A 17478-nucleotide genomic window follows, 5' to 3' on the forward strand; every position below is an offset into this window, starting at 1 on the left:
GGGTTTTGCAGCCATACTATGAGCACCTAATGCTGTTGGCTGTAAGGACTGGGGGGCACCTCTTATTCATGGGCCCCTATCGCAGGTGGCTAGGTGGTGTGGGTAGAACCACCAGTCCTGAGGCCCCTGATGTGGGTAGGTGAAGACCGTGCTTAATGGGCAGAGCAGTATCAAATGTCAAGAACCTGCCACTTCACAGCGGTAACAACTGAAGTTAGAGTTCCAGTATATACCCTGTTGTACTGCAGTAATGAGGGCCTATGCTGTTGAGATGGGCCCACACAAGTCTATACAGGGGGAAAGGCACTCAAAGTCCGTGGATCCCTTATGCCTGTGCCTAGGCAAAAGAGCTGTGCCTATCCTGGGTTTCTGGCTTAGGCGAGCCAACAGTTTATTTTCCCCCATTAATTTGTTCACTCTGCAAGGCAGGGAGAATGGCTCTGGGCATGTGATGGATCCTACTTCCGGCCCAGGGGACTTGGCAATTCCTGAAGCTGGTCCAGGACCCAGTGCAGAGCAGGGAGCTGGGAGGTAAATGGGAGAGAGGTTTTTCCCTAATTGGAGTGTTTTTGTTATGCGCGGTAGGCTGTACGGAAGTACTTGTCTTTCACCCATGAGGGTTGCTTCTCGCTGGTTCTTGATGGCTGTGTAGACTCACAGCGACTGGGTCTCTCCCAGCGCAGAAGACGCACCTCCTGAGCATGGCTGCTTGCCTGCCTCACCCTGCACACCCTAGCTGATCGGGTCTGAAGTGCTCAGGCTCTCGCCCGGTCCGGTCTGGGAGCTCCTCAGTGATTCTGAACTGTCTCTCCCTCCTTCTGCCACTCCGCCCAGTTCCTCAACTCTGCCTTTGATGTTCAGGGCTCCCAGACTGATGTATATAATTCAATCACTTGTTTTTTCGGGTCTTTGTTGTAAGAGGATCCACCGGAAGCATCTGACTACGCTGCCATCTTGGCCCCTCCTCCAACCATGATGTTTTGAAAAAATGAGAAGCACTACTTTAAATCTATGTATTGGAGAGTAAATAGGGTTTGATAGTCTCTAGTAAAACTGTGTTAAATATCCTTAAAAAGAAGCTTTCAAGTATATTAACAAGGTGTAGCCATGTTGAATGAAAAAAGGCCATTGCTAAAGGTTACATATTGCATAACTCCATTTAGATAACATTTTTAAATGATGAAATTTTACAACTAGAGCATAGATTAGTAGTTGCCAGACAAGGGGGAGGGTTGAAGGCTTCTGCAGTGCCCTGTTACAGGGCCCCATTGTAGGGTTCATGGTAGGGAGATGGGTGTGGTTCTACAAAGGCAACAGGAAGAACCACTGTAGTGTGGGAACTGTTCAGTATATTGACTGTGGTAGCGGATACACCAACTTAATACATACACAGACACACACACACAGATACAAGTAAAAATTGGGAAATCTGAATTAGATTGGATTTTATCAATGACAGAATCCTGACTGTGATATTATACTATGATTTTGAAAAATGTTACCGTCGGGGAAAACTGGGCAAAGTGTAGAAAGAATCTCTCTGTATTATTCCTTACAGCTGCATGTGAATCTATAATTATCTCAACAAAAGTGTCAATTAAAAATGGGAGTAGCCAATGAAAGTAATCTGTGGTGTTAGAAGTCAGGATGGTGGTTTTCTGGTGGGGGTAAAAGGGATGGTTACTGAGAAGGCATGACATGAAGAAGACGCTTCTAAGAAGTTATTTTTTTACATATGGGAGCTGGTTACCTGGTGTGTTTTAGTTAAAAGTCATCAAGTTGTATGTATTTTGTGTATATACTTTAAAGCTTACATTTGAAAGAGGGTAAACGAGTAGACAGAGGCCAGGAGAAGCCCCCCAACCACCACCACCACAGACACAGACTCATTTCTGCAGTTGTCCTGGAACCTGCAACTCTGTAAATAGTTACCACTGGGCAGTCATATCCTGTTGCTGTCATATCAGTTCTGACTCATGGCAACCCTATGGGTCAGAGTAGACCTGCCCCATAGCATTTCTAAGGAGCAGTTGGTGGATTGGAACTGCTGACCTCTTGGTTAGCAGCCAAGCTGTTAACCACTGCATCATCAGGGCTCCATATAGAGACTCAAAATTCCATTTGAAGGATTTGCCATCCGATGGGTTCCTAGTTACACGTGTTACAAAACTGACTCTATACTCTCATGCAGATCTTTTGTGGGGGGAAAAAAGTTTCTATTAAAAGTAAATTAGATTCAATGACTGCGAATAGACTCAAATTTTGTACCAACTTCTTCAAAAGATCTTGCTGTATCCATTCTCTTAACTAGTTAGAACTGTAGCCTATTTCAGTTTAAAAGTTGTAAACCAGCCCCATTTTTCCCTGCTTCACCAGAACCTTGTTTTCTGACTGCCTACTCACCTCCTCTCCTGTTCCTGTAAACAAGGGGAGAAGAGTCCGAGGCCCCCACGTTCTCCCTCTTGCTTCTGAAAAACCCTGGACATTACACAACAAGCATAGGAAGACTCTAAAAGGTGTCTAGGGACCTTGGGCCTTGAGGGTCAACCCAGTTATGAGTTCCTTGGGTTTCCTTATTGCCATATATCCCATACGTCCCAGACAGGGCACTGCAGAAGCCTCCAGCCAAAAACTGACAACAGGCCCAGACTAAAAATATGTCCAGGAAAGCCTGTTACTCCTGTTCAAAGAATTGGGAAAAGGGCGGCCTAACAATAGGAAAACTTTTTGCAATACCTGCTCCATTCCAACCAAACACCAACAGAAAAACCACACCATTGCTCCCTTGGTTTTGGCAGGACCAGACAGGCAACTGATCTTCCATCTCCTACCTGACAGAACCAGGTGGTGATCTGATTCCCTGTCGGGGTAGCATCACCAGGGTCCTGCAGCAACTTCCACCCAGCAGCCGTGAGACTTAACGAGGCAGCGCAAGGCAGGCTAAGTCACCACTAGGCTTCATCACCACCTCCCCAGTGTCACTGGGGCCTGATGGGGGGCTGGACCTCTACCCCTACCCAGCATTGATAAAACTGACCAGGGCCGTACAGTCGGGGCTAGTAAGCACCCCACTCCCCTCCCACACTCCTGGTGTCAGTGAGGCCCGGTAGAGAGTTGAACATGCATCTGCACCCAGCATAATGAAACTAAATGAAGCAGGGTGAAGTGCGGCTAGTCAGCACTCCTGTTCCCTCCTGCACCCAATGGTGTCAGCTGGACCCAGTGGGAAGCTGAGCCTCTGTCCCCACCTGGCGTCAACTCAATGGAACAGGTGGTAGGAGACAGGGATAACTGACTCTCTGCTACCTGTCTTCTCTTTGCTGGTGTCAGCAGGACCCTGTGGGGCACTGAGTTTCCCCTCTCACTTTGCAGCAGCAAAGCAGTTTGAGCCAGCACTTGTCTTCCCCTCTCCTTGGTGGCAGCAGAGACTAGCAGGAAACTGATCTTACACCCATACTGGAAGGAATAAAGCAGTGTCAGTCACTGTCCCACTGTCACTGGGAAGGTGTTGGCAGGGACCAGTGGGAAGCTGGACATACACACCTACCTCAACCTCACGCTAAACCTCAGCAGAAGGACTGCCTGCCAAAAAATGAAGATTAAATAGGAACTAGAGTCTCCTAATATAATATCCAAAATATTCAGGATAGAGAAATTCACTCATTATACCTACAACAAGGAAAATAACATACATGAGAAAAAACAACAAATGTCAACACTAAACTACTCAGATGTTAGGATTATCTGACAAAGACTTTAAAGCAGCCATCACAAATATGCTTCAACCAGCAATTACAAATTCTCTTGAAACAAGTGAAAAATAGAAAATATTAGCAAAGCAATGGAAGTTATTAGAAGAGAACAAATGGAAGCTAGAACTTAAAAAGTACGATAACAAATTTTAAAAACATTTTTGCTGCATGGGCTCGATAGGGTGGAGATGGCAGGGGATGTTATCAGTGAACTTGAAGAAAAATAAATAGAACTTCCCATTCTGAACAACAGAGAGAAAATAAACTGAAAAAGAAACAGCCTCTGGGACCTGTGAGACTACAAGAGAGCTAACATTTGTATCATCAGGATTGAAAACGTATTTGAATAAATAATGGCTGAAAAACCTCAAATTAGAAAAAGACATCAACCCACAGATTCCAGAAGCTAAGTGGACCCTAAATAGGATAAACCCAACGAAATCCATTCCAAAACATGTCATAATTAAACTCATGAATACTAAAGACAAAAAAATCTTGAAAGAAATGGTGATTTCTTATGGGGACACACCAATTCAAATAACAATGAATTTATCTTCTGAAATCATGGAGGGCAGAAGGAAGTGGACTAACATTTTTTAAGTAGTGAAAGAAAAGAGTTGGCATCCACAAATTCTATGTCCAGCAAACATATCCTACATGAATGCAAGGGAAATAAAGATATTCTCAAATGAAGGAAAACTAAGAGAATTTGTTGCCAGCAAATCTACCCATAAGCAATGGTTAAAGGAAACTCTAAACAGAAAGGAAATGATAACAGAAGAGAGCTTGGAACACGAGAAAGGAAAGAACATCAGAATGGGTAAAAAATAGGGTAAATATAAGAGGCTATCCTACTTCTCATGCATTTCTCATTTGATAGTTGAAGCAAATCATATTTGATAGTTGAACTAAAAATTACACTGTGTATCTTTGGCTGTGTGTATTTTCACCAAAAAAAAAAAAAAAAATGTTGAGAATTTAGAGGGCTAATATGTTGTGGGGTTGTTAACCAATGTCATAAAACAACATGTGTACTACTGTTTCATGAGAAACTATTTGTTCTGTAAGCCTTCACCTGAAGTACAATAAAATATAAAAAAAAAAAAAAAAAAAAAAGGAAGACCCTCAATGAGGTGGATTGACCTAGTGGCTGCAACAAGGGGCTCAAGCATAACAACGATTGCAAGGATGGCGCAGAAGCGGGCAGTGTTTCGTTCTGTTGTACTTAGGGTCACTGTGAGTCAGAACCAACTCTACGGCACCTACCAACAACAAAAACATACAGATTAAATGCGTGTGGTGAAGGATACAACCCTGACACACACCTTTCCTGATTTTAAACTACGCAGTATCCCCATGTTCTGTTTGAACGACTGCCTCTTGGTCTATGTACAGGTTCCTCATGAGCTTGATTAAGTGTTCTGGGATTCTCATTCTTTGCATTGTTATCCATAATATGTTATAATCCACACAGTTGAATGCCTTTGTATAGTCAATAAAACACAGGTAAACATCTTCCTGGTAAAAAAAAAAAAAAAATTACACCGTTTGATGTGGTGATCATTGTATAGAGAGGACATACTTAAGACAGTTGTATTTTAAAAGGGAGGAGGGTGCCCAGTTCTTAAATGTGGACTGTGCATACTGACTTCTTCCCAAAGAGTAAGTATGGAAATAGGAAAAAAAGAGTAACTTTACCATCAAAAAATCTGACAAACATTATGTCAGCCAGGTCATCAGGGTTAACACCAACAGTGATAAGTCATGCTGATGTTGTTGTTATGTGCCATCAAGTCAGTTCCAACTCCTAGCGACCCTATAGAACAGAGTAGAACTGCCCCATAGGGTTTCCAAGGAGCGCCTGGTGGATTTGAACTGCCAGCCTTTTGGTTAGCAGCCAAGCTCTTAACTCCTGTGCCACCAGGGCTCCAAGTCATGTTGATAGTACCCTTGATATGATGTGATCAGAATGGCGCTTTACCTTTGTGGTCTTCCTCCCAAGAACACATAACCCTAGCCTATACATAGGAAAAACATTAGACAAATCCCACTTGAGGAACTTTCTACAAAATACCTGAACAGTACTCCTCAAAACTGTTAAAGTCATCAAAAACAAGGTAATCTTGAGAAGCTGTCACAGCTAAGAGGAGCCTAAAGAGTCATGACTATTGTATTAGTTTCTCTTGTGCTGCTATAACAAATTATCACAAACTTGGGTGGCTTAAAAAACAAATGTATTCTCTCACAGTTCAGGAGGCCAGAAGTCTGAAGCCAAGGTATCAGCATGGTTGGTTCCTCTGGAGGCTTTGAGGATGAAACTGCACCACGCCTCTCTCTAGCTTCTGGTGGCGGCCAGCAAACCTTGATGTTCCTTGACTTGTAGATGTGTTACTCTAATCTCTGCCTCCATCCTCACGTGGCCTTCTTCTCTGTGCCTTCTTTTCTCTTTAGGACACTGGTCATTAGACTTAGGGCCCCCCTAAATCCAGGAGGATTTCATCTTAAGATAATTAATTGCATCTGAAAATACCCTATTTCCAAATAAAGTCACATTCTGAGGTTCTGGGTAGACATGAATGGGGGGGCACTCTTCAACGCACTGCAACTACTAAATGTAATGTGATGTTCTGGATAGGATCCTTGAACAGAAAATGGACCTTAGGTAAAAATTAAAGCAATCGAAATGAAGTGTGGACTTTAGTTAATAATGTATCAGTATTGGTTCATTAATTGTAACAAATGTACCCTGTTAATATTAGATGTTAATAATATGGGAAACCAGTTATGGGGTATATAGAACTCTCTGCACTACTGTCACAGTTTTTTTGTAAATCTAAAAGAGTCCTCAAATTACAATTTTATTTTTAAAAATTGACAGGGTCCTACCAATTCCCCCCCAAAAAAAACTATCAGTTTTTAATGGTAAAATAATAATATTAGACTAAAGTAAAGTTTAGGTATGCTGGAATATCAGAATTATCTTTATTTTAAAAATGAAATCTGTAATGCATTAGCAGTCCTCCTCCTTTAACATATGTGATTTTTAATTCAAAGAACTAAGAATAAATCGCTTTTTAGTTTTTTTTAAGTTGGGAGAGTAAAGGGACCTGAATGGAAGTGACATTCCTGTATGTCATTCACAGTGGTAGGTAAAACTTCTGTGATAGTAGACTGTGAAGAATTACATAAGCATACTTAGAGCAACCACGAAGGAACCATACAAAGCAATATCCTCAAAACACGGTAAGTACTATAAATAAATCTTTAGAATAGAATCCTAAAGAGAGACTATATCCTGGGCTGTAAAACAAACCTCAACAAATTTAAAAGAATTGAAATCCTACAGAGTATGTTCTCTGAGCATAAAGGAATAAAATTAGATGTAAATAACAGGAAAGGCAACACAAACATTTTCAAACACTTGAAAGTTAAACCACACACTTGTAAATAATTCCTGTGTCAATGAGAAAGGCTTAAAGGAAATGTTTAAAAAATACAACAGAATTAAAATGAAATTACAACATATCAAGTTATGTGGGATACAGCTAACACAGTACTGAGAGGAAGATTTATAGCAGTAAATGCTTACATTAGAAAAGAAAAAAGGTCCCAGAGCAATCATCTAAGTTCCTACTTCAAGAAAAAGAAGAGCAAAATAGGCCTAAAGCAAGCAGAAGGAAGGAAATAATAAAGATAAGAGAAGAAATCAATAAAATTGAAAACAGGAAAATGATAGAGAAGATCAATGAAATAAAAAAGTGGTTCTTTAAAAAAAATAAAATTCACAAACCTCTGGAAAGATTAACCAAGATAAAAGAGAAGACACAAATCACCAATGTGAAGAAACAGGATATCACTGCATATCCTGCTGACATTAAATGAAAAATAAGGTAATATTGCAAACAACTCTACAGTTGTGAATTCAAAATCTTAGAAGAAATGAACCAGTTTCTCAAGAACCACAAATTAGCAAAACTCAACCAGGATGAAATTGACAACCTGAATTGTCCTATAATCATTAAAGAGATTTAATTTTATAATTAAAAACCTGCAAAACATAAACCTCCAGGCTCGGATGGTGTTATGGATTAAATTGTGTCCCCCAGAAATATGTATCAGTTTGGCTAGGCCATGATTCCCAGCATTGTGTGGTTGTCCTCCATTTTGTGATCTGATGTAATTATCCTCCATTTTGTGATGTGTTGTAAATCTTAGCTTCTATACCTGTGGTTATGGTCGCATTTGGGAATGAGTTGTTTTTTATGTTAATGAGGCAGCATTAGGGTGGAATGTATCTTGAGTCACCACCTTACCAGAAGGTGTAACTCAAGTCACCACCTTTACCCTAGTCACCACCCTTATTCAAGTCATGCCCTTACTTGAGTCATACCTTTTATCTTACAAGAGATAATAGGAAAGAGATGCAAGCAGAGATAGGGACCTCAGTATCACCAAGAAGTGTGTCCTTTAGACGTGAGGTCCCTGCACTGAGAGCCTCCTAGAATCAGGAGACGTAGAGCTGTAACACCAGAGACAGCACAAGACAGCTATAAGTAGTGTCAGAGAAAAGGCGGCAGCAGAAGCAGGAGGCTAGTGCAAGGTGGTGAGGGAGACAACCCACAGAGTGAGTAAGAGCTGAGTGCCTTCGGGCAGGAGGCTACTTAGCCAAGTGGAATACCTCTGGGACTTATCAGTGAAGCTAAAGAGCTTTGTAACATTTGCCTGAGCAGGGCAGAGGTCAGGCTGAGGGGTCGAGCAGCTGAGGGGCCAAGGGCCACAGTGAGGCCTGCCTGCGGACATGGCTGAGATGATACTGCTTTGATCTACACAGACCTTCCTCCAGAGCTGACAGAGAGAGAAAGCCTTCCCCGTGAGCCAGCACTCTGAATTGGACTTCTAGCCTCCTAAACTGTGAGAAAATAAGTTTCTGCTTGTTAAAGCCACCCACCTGTGGTATTTCTGTTATAGCAGCACTAGATAACTAAGACAGATGGCTTCACTGGAGAATTCTAGCAAACATTTTAAGAATTAACACCAATTTAGCACAATTTCTTACAGAAAATAGAAGAGGAGGAAACACTTTCTAACTCATTTTATAAAGTTAGTATTACCCTGATACCAAAGCCAGACAAAAACAATACAAAAAATATATATAAAACAAAATAAAACTACAGAACAATATCTCTCATGAACTTAGATACCAAAATCAACAAAATGCTAGCAGATCTATTCCGATGTATTAAAAGAATTTTACACCATGACCAAGTGGAACTTTTTCCAGGTATGCAAAGTTGCTTCAGCACTCAAAAACTAAGTTAATGTAATACACCATATCAACAGGATAAACTGATTTGCTCATGTCAATTAATGTAGAAAAAGCATTTGGCAAAACACAGCACACATTCATGATGAAAACTCTTAGCGGCCTAGGAAAAGAGGAGAACTTCCTAAACTTGATAAAGATCACCTACAAAAATCTAGCTAGCATCATACTTAAAGGTGACAGACTGACTGCTTTTCCTCTAAGTTCAAGGACAATAATGTTCACTTTCACCATTTGCATTCAGCACAATACTGGAAATTCAAGCCTCTGCAGTAAGACAAGAAAAAGAAATGAAAAGCCTACAGATTGTAAAGGAAGAAATCAAATTGTCCCTATTTGCAGATGACATAATTGTCTACATACAGAATTCCATAGAATCTACAAAACAAAACAAAAAACTTCTGAAACTAATAAGGAAGTTCAGGAAGGTCACAGGATACAGGATCAACACACCAAATTTAAGCATATTTCTGTATACTAACTGACCACGTGGAAGCAAATTAAAAACACAGTACTATTTACGATCACTCCAAAGTAAAATAAATACTCAGGTATAAACTTCAGGAAACATGCACAGGATCTTTATGCTGAAAATTGCAAGATGCTGATGAAAGAAATCAAAGAAGACCTAAATAAATGAAGAGACATACCATGTTCATGGATTGGAAGATCCAACATAGTAAAGATATCAGTTCTCACCAAACTGATGTATAGATTTAATGCAATTCATATCGAAATCCCAAGACTTTTTGTAGACGTGTTGTTAGGTGCCATTGAGTTGATTTTGACTCACAGTGGCCCCATGTGACAGAGTAGAACTGCCCCCTAGGGTTTTCTAGGCTGCCATCTTTACAGGAGCCGATCACCAGGTCTTTCTCCCATGGAGTCACTGGGTGAGTTTGAACCACCAGCCTTTTGGTTAGCAGCCAGGTGCTTACCCATTGTGCCACCAGGGCTCCTTCTGCAATTATACACAAGCTTATTCTAAAATTTATATGGAAAGGCCCTAGAATAAACAATATTTAAAAAGAAGAAAAAAGTGGGAGGAAGCACTGTAGTCAATAATAAAACAAAACCAAACCTGTTGCTGTCAAGTCAATTCTGACTTACATAGTGACCCTATCAGACAGAGTAGAACTGCCCCATAGGGTTTCCAAGGAGTGCCTGGTGGATTCAAACTGCTGACCTTTTGATTAGCAGACATAACTCTTAACCACTATTCCACCACGGTTTCCATAGTCAATATTAAGGCCTCCTATGTAGCTACAGTAATCAAGTTTTGGCGGAAAGATAGATACTTAGATTGAGAGAACAAGGTAGAAAACCTAGAAATAGACCCACATAAATATGTCCAACTGATGTTTGACAATGGTAAAAATACTCAGAAAACTAGGAATAGCAGGGAAATTCCTTAACATGACAAAGGGCATTTATGAAAAACCTATACAAACATCGTATTCAATGTGAAAGACTGAAGGCTTTCCTCCAAAGATCAGGAACATGACAAGGATGCCTGCTTTCACCACTGCTACTCAACATTGTACTGGAAGTCCTCGCCAGAGCAGTTAGGCAAGAAAAAGAAATAAAAGGTATATAAATTGGGAAAGAAGTAAAACATCTCTATACACAATGAAGTGATACTATATATAGAAAATCCCAAAGAATCCACAAGAAAGCTACTAGAGCTAATAAATGAATTTAACAATGTTGTAGGGCCCAAAATCAGCAGACTGAAATCCATTATGTTTTCATATATCAGCAACAAACTATCTGAAAATGAAATTAAGAAAACCATTCCTTTTATAATAGCATCTAAAAGAATAAAATACTTACTAATTTACCTCCTTTACCAAGGAGGTTAAAGACTTTTACGCTATAAACTATAAAATTCTGCTGAAAGAAATACAAGGACATTTAAATAAATGGAAAGAGATTTTGTGTTCATGGATTGGAAGACTTAATATTGTTAAGAAAACAATTCTATCTAAAGTGATCTATGGGTACAATGCAATTTCTATGGACATTCCAACAGATTTTTTTTTTTTTTTTTTTTTTTTTGCAGAAATGGAAAAGCTGATTTTCAAACTCATATGGAATTGCAAGGGGTCCCAAATAGCCAAAACAATCTCAAAAAAACAGAACAAAGTAGGAGGAATCATGCTTCCCAATTCTGAAATCTATTACAAAGCTACAGTAATCAAAACAGTGTGGTACTGGTACAAGGATAGACATTTCTAGACTAATGGAACTGAATTGAGAATCCAGAAATAAACCCACATGGCCAACTGATTTTCAATAGGGGTGCCAAATCCATTCACTGGGAGAATGGTTTCTTCAACACATGGTGTTGGGACAACTGGATCTCCACACGCAAAAGAATTAAGTTGGACCCTTACCTCACACCATATACAAAAATTAATTTAACATAGACCAGTGACCTAAATGTGAGAGCTAAAACCATAAAACTCTTCTAAGAAAACATAGAGGTAAAGCTTAGGGCTTTCTTTTAGACAGTGTATTCTTAGATATGACACCAAAAGCATGAGCAACAAGAGAAAAAAAATAAGACCATCAAAATTAAAAACTTCTGTGCATCAAGGGACATTATCAAGAAAGTGAAAAGACAGCCTATAGAATGGGAGAAAATATCCAGAAACCATATATCAGATGAGAGTTTATTATCCAGAATATACAGAGAACTCTCCATGTTCAACAACAATAAGACTAACAGCCCAATTTAAAAATTGGAAAAGGACTTAATTAGACATTTCCGCAAAGAAGATATATGAATGACCAATAAGCACTTGAAAGATACTCAACATCAGTAGCTATTAGGGAAATGTGAATCAAAACCATGTGACATACTACTTTATACCCACCAGGATGGCTACTATTTTTTTAAAAACGGGGGGCGGGGGGGGGGCGATAATAAATATTGCAAGGATGTGGAGAGATTGGCACACTTTTGCATTGCTGATGGGAATGTAAAATGGTGCAGCTGCTGTGGAAAACAGTTTGGCAGGTCCTAAAAAGAGTTAAATATAGAATTGCAATATGGTCTAGCAATTGCACTCCTAGGTATATACTCCAGAGAATTGGAAGCAGTGACTCAAACAGACACATATACACCAATGTTCACTGCAGCATTATTCAGCATAGCCTAAAGGTGGAAACAACTCATATCCATCCACAAATGAGTGGAAAAATGTGGTATATACATACAGTGGAGTATTATTCAGCTATGAAGAGAAATGAAGTTCTGGTACATGCCGCCACATGGATGAATTTTGAAAACATTATGCTAAGTGAAAAATGTGCGAGACAAAGGACAAATAGTGTATGATTCTGCTTTTAGGAAGTATCTAGAACAGGCAGATCTACTGAGGCAAACGAAGATGAGTGGTTACCAGGGCTGGGGAAAGGAGGAGAAGGGGAGTTTTGAAAAACGGATCACAGATTTAAATGTAAAACCTAGAACTATAAAATTTTAGAAAAAAAAAATATATCTAGCACTAGTGAAGATTTCCTAGATTTGACACCAAAATCATGATCAATAGAAGATAAAAAACTGCTAAATTAGATGTTACCAAAATTGAACATGTTCACTTTGTGAAAGACCCAATGAAGAGAATAAAAGAACTAGCTGCAGACTGGGAGAAAATATTTGCAAACTACACATCTGACGAGGGACTAGATCTCTAATATTTAAAAAACGCTCAAAAATTAATGGTGAAAATAAAAATCCAATTTGAAAATGGGCAAAAGACATGACTAGATATTTCACCAAAGAGGATGTGCAGATGGCATATGAAAAGATGTTCAGCATTATTAACCGTTAGGAAAATGTGAATTAAAACCACAATGAGCTATCAGTACACACCTTCAGAATGACGAAATAAAAAATAGTGACAACATCAAATGCTGGCAAGGATGAGGAGAAACTGTCACCCATTCATTGCTGATGGGAATGTAAAATGGTACAGACAGTTCAGCAGTTTCCTATAAAACTAAATACACAGCTACCATATGACCCAGCAATCATACTCCTGGGCCTTTACCTCAAAGAACTGAAGACTGTTCACATAAAAACCCGTATACAAATGCTTGTAGCAACTTCATTTGTAATAGCCCAAAACTGGCCACAACCCAGATGTCCATCAACAGTTAATAGTTAAACTGTGGTATATCCATATGCTAGAATAAATACTCAGGGATGAACTATTGATACATGCAACAACGTGGATGAATCTCCAGGGAATTAGGCTGAGTGGAAAAAAAAGCCAATACAAAAAGATTTCCTACTGTATGTTTCCGTTTAGATGTCATCCTTAATGTGATCCGTTTATATGGGGGTCAGGGTGGGTGGGGAGAGCGAGGTGGATGTGGAAAGAGGAACAGGATGGAAATGTTCTGTATCTTGACTAAAACAAACAGTGTCAACATCTTGGTTGATACTGCACTAGAGTTTTACAAGATGTTACCGTTGGGGGAAGTAGAGTTAAGGGTATACAGGATCTTTCTGAGTCATTTCTTACAACTACATGTGTATCTACAATTATCTCAAAAAGTTTGATTAATCATAAAAAATCGGGGCGGGGGGACATAAGTCTTCCTCACGGTAGAGAGCTGAGCACAATCTTTTTGGAGTGACCAACTGTAAGTTAGTCCCGAGCTAGGCTGGAGATCAGCAGTGCTCTTTCAGAATCTTCCAGCCCGGCATTCTAGTCCAGGGTGGAAACATTAAATTGGGAAATTATTTTCTCTGACTTGCTTTTATTAGAGGGCAGAGATATGCAATGAAGTCAGCCTTAGACAGTTTGCAAGACATTAGGCCAGGTTAGAATTGTGACTTGGGCTGTGGAGGGGATTCCATTCAGTTGCTTGCAAATACAGACATGAAACCCGACTTCTTTTGAACTGAGAGCAGTGGGACAGACGACAAGGCAGTGTTAAACATCCAGCTGCTGCTTGGCCAGCCGTGGTGTGTTAGCTGCGCCTCTAAAGCAGAGCTGGCAGTGGTGAGTGGAGCGGATCTGCTGCTGCAGAGCGCTGCAGCATCCCACCTTGGCTTTGGAATGGTTCCATTCTCTCTGGACCTGAGCCTTTTGTCTGTGTCAAACATAAAAAGAAAAAAAAAACCTATCACAATTTCCATCATAGTCAGGATTTGGGGGGCGTACCTAAAGCAAAATGAATTTTTTGTTGCTATAGTTATTTAATCCACAGATTTACCTCAGATCATAAAAGAGGGTTAAAAATTGTATTTGCTCTCTTATTTTAGCCGTGGTTCATCAGAATGCGTTAAGATCCAGAACCAACGGTTATATGAAATTGGAGGAAATATAGGTAAGTGTTCTTTAATAATTTTTACTGCAAATTCTCTGATCACTCTAAAAGAAACATGTTACTTTATTGTAAAAGTGTATTTTATAAGTTTCTTTGATAAAATTTAAAATCAGTAAGTTTCTGACTTTTAAATCTCATCTAAGAACAATTGCGTGATCTTTCTAGAATATTTTTAAAATTTTAATGAGAATATTTTAGTTTCCATGTGGAGTAGGCTTCTGGGTTTCTTAAAGTTGGAAAGTCTCTTTCTGGGACTCTTCCAGACCAGTAAGGGGGAGAACATCAAGAGAACTTTCAGAAAATGAGACCCTTTTTGTTTAACTTCCCTATTTTCACTCTCAAAGGTCACTCTTCATGTTTTCCCGGGGGTGAGGGGGTGGCATCAAAAGAAAAAGGCCGCAGTCTCCCTTTACTTGCCTCCGTGCCCTTCCGCTCTGCCTGCCCGCCCTCCTCCTGGTGTGGAGGAGTTATCCCCGCTCCCTTTTAGGGGCAGCCCCTCCACTGGCCTTTCCTGACAGAACTCTTGCCTCCCCGGGACATGGCTGCAGGAACCCCCACTCTATCCTGCATCGTCAGCTCTCCCCTCTCAAAGAGATCACTTCCATCTGCATGAAAACTTATGGCAGTGTCTCTCATATTTACAAAGTTCTCTCTTGACTTTAAGTTTAATCCCATTTCTCTGTTCCGTTTTACAGCAAAAACTCCTTGAAGAAGTTGTCCGTAGTCCAATGTCTTCCTCCCATTCCCTCTTGAATCCGCCTCAGGCGGGCTTCACCCCACCACACCACCTTAACTGTCTTGTCAAGGTCGCCGGAGAACTCTTAGGTTGTAAAATCCAGTCGTTCCTTCTCAGGTGTTGTGTTCCTTGACTGAGTTGATCTTTCCTTTCTTTTAAAAACATTCCTCCCACTTCACTGGCTGCTGCTTCTGAGTCTCTTTTGCCAGTCACTTCTTATCCTGTAAACCTGTTAATGTTGCAGAGTTGTAGGGCTCCGTCCTTGGAACTCTCCTCTATCTGTACTTTATCCGTGAGCTCAGGTGATCTCGTGGTTCTAAATCCACGTGCATGCTGAGGCCTCTCAGGATTGTGTCTCAGACTTCCCCGCTGAACACCGAGTCGTGTGTCCAATCACCAGGCACAGCTTTATCTCAGGGCCTTTGCCTTGGCTCTTCCTTTCCCCAGAGTGCCCTCCCCTCAGATATCCTGACTTATTCCCCTACCCCTCTCGGTCTTTGCTAATACAGTAAAACTGTGAAAGCTGGAACCTGTGTAAGGTGGAAACCTGTCAGAGAAGGAAAATACAAATATCTATTTTCCACTAATAGAGAGGGATAGAAAAGTGGTAAGACTGTACCCTGTCAAAGGCAGAAAACGGGTGAGACCCCGGAAAAGCAGTCCCGTCGAGTTCCAGCTCCCACAGGTTTCACCGCGTGTCACCTCAGTGGAGCCTTCCTTGATCTCTGTCTTTTGAATTTGAGCCCTGAACCCACACGGCCTGTGTGCCTTCCCTGATTTGTTTTTCTCTGTGTTCTGATCACTGTCTGACTTATTTTATGTTATACTTGTTTATTTGTGATTTTCTTTTGCCACTTTTAAAATGTAAGCTCCCTGAGGGCAAGTACGCTTGACTTCCTGAGGCATTTCTGTATCCCCAGTCCGTAGAATAGTGCCTAGAACAATAATTCTCAGTAAATATTTGATGAATGAATGGATGAATCAAGCAAGCAAGCAAATCTTCGTAGTTTTGTGTGAAGCTTTAGTATGCATCTCGAATGCACTGTGCCTAAAGATAGTCGAATTCCATACTTGCCCCATGGAATGATCATCTTATACTTTCCAGATCTCTTGCCTATGGGCACTACATCCATAGTAAATAAAAGAAATGACTATGCCTAATGTGAACTTGATTGAATCTTCTCTATTCCTGGTCCATTTTCTATCTATAAAACCATAAGATGACATCTATTATTGTACAAACGATCAGTTTATACCAGAACCAAGTTCTTGCCATATTAGCTGAAGCTAGGAGCAGTTTGTCTGTAGATTGTATGTCTTTCCGCAGTTTCACATGGAATTTATTTGAAGTATTTTGCAATCTTCCAAAAAAAAAAAGGCTTTGCTAAGAAACTTTGAAATGTATCTACTTGCTTTTGCTGAGAAAACTATATTGGCCTTATTTGAACCTTATAAACACACACAGAGAAGCATGCACTCTTGAAAATACTCTCCGATTTTCTCTTTCTTTTAGGACAGCATTGCTTGGATCCAGATGCTTATATATTGGATGTATATCATGTAAATCCTCAAGCTGAATGGGTGATTAAACCCCAGTCAAGTTTTTGAAGTACTCTCAGAAATGGATGTGACATTGGTAGGGGAAAAAGATTGCGTTTGACATATTGGTTCCTGTAATCCTCTTGATGTTTCTGGGCCCCAAGCTGTGGTGTCTCCGGTATCATCAGCATGAACATTGGAAGAGGAGCTGGTTAACCATTTGAGCTGAAGCTTTCTTACGCTGGTTCCTTGAAAAAGTCAAGGAAACGGGAGGTGATCCTTCCAGAAGGAAGGCTAATCCAGAATATGGAACTTTCATCGTTTCTAGTATTTGACTTCACGGGAGAAATGAACTTGGTCCTGTATCTGGGGATAAGAAACACTTCTGTCTGTAGGAAGAGCTACCAAACACAAGAGGTGCATGAGACCCTCTGTTTATACTTATATTATGTACTTATATTATTGACATTTTTGAGCAAGAATACCCACAATATCCATAATTTTTGCTCAGAAAAATTTCCAAAGGGAATTTAGTTTCTAAAGCTAAGGATACAATATTTATGCTCCTGAATTGGAGGAGGAGGAAGTTTTGCTTAGAGACAGCTGTACTGCTTTTATACGTCATGCGGTGTCGTGACTATGCGCATTCTGGTGCAAATGGACATTTCTCTCTCGTTGACTGTTGAAATTGGTATTTTTAAAGCTTACTCATTTTAAGGCACATGTCCCCATAGAGAAGCGTAGTTTGGCAAAAGGTATCCTGCTTTCACAGCCTCCCTTAC

At 40.2% G+C, this 17478-nt stretch overlaps 1 protein-coding gene across 1 annotated transcript in view; it reads left to right on the plus strand.

Moving 5' to 3' along the window:
* Positions 1–17075, plus strand: part of ARHGAP28 (Rho GTPase activating protein 28) — a 99154-nt gene extending 82079 nt beyond the window's left edge. Inside the window, exons 15-16 of the mRNA XM_023740061.1 lie at positions 14357–14421; positions 16671–17075. Of these exons, the coding sequence (XP_023595829.1) occupies positions 14357–14421; positions 16671–16765 (160 nt within the window). The 3' untranslated portion in view covers positions 16766–17075. The remainder of the gene's footprint in view (positions 1–14356; positions 14422–16670) is intronic.
* The last annotated feature ends 403 nt before the right edge of the window (positions 17076–17478 follow it).

Source organism: Trichechus manatus, unplaced genomic scaffold (assembly GCF_000243295.1).
Source record: "Trichechus manatus latirostris isolate Lorelei unplaced genomic scaffold, TriManLat1.0 scaffold00146, whole genome shotgun sequence".
NCBI classification, from domain to species: domain Eukaryota; kingdom Metazoa; phylum Chordata; class Mammalia; order Sirenia; family Trichechidae; genus Trichechus; species Trichechus manatus.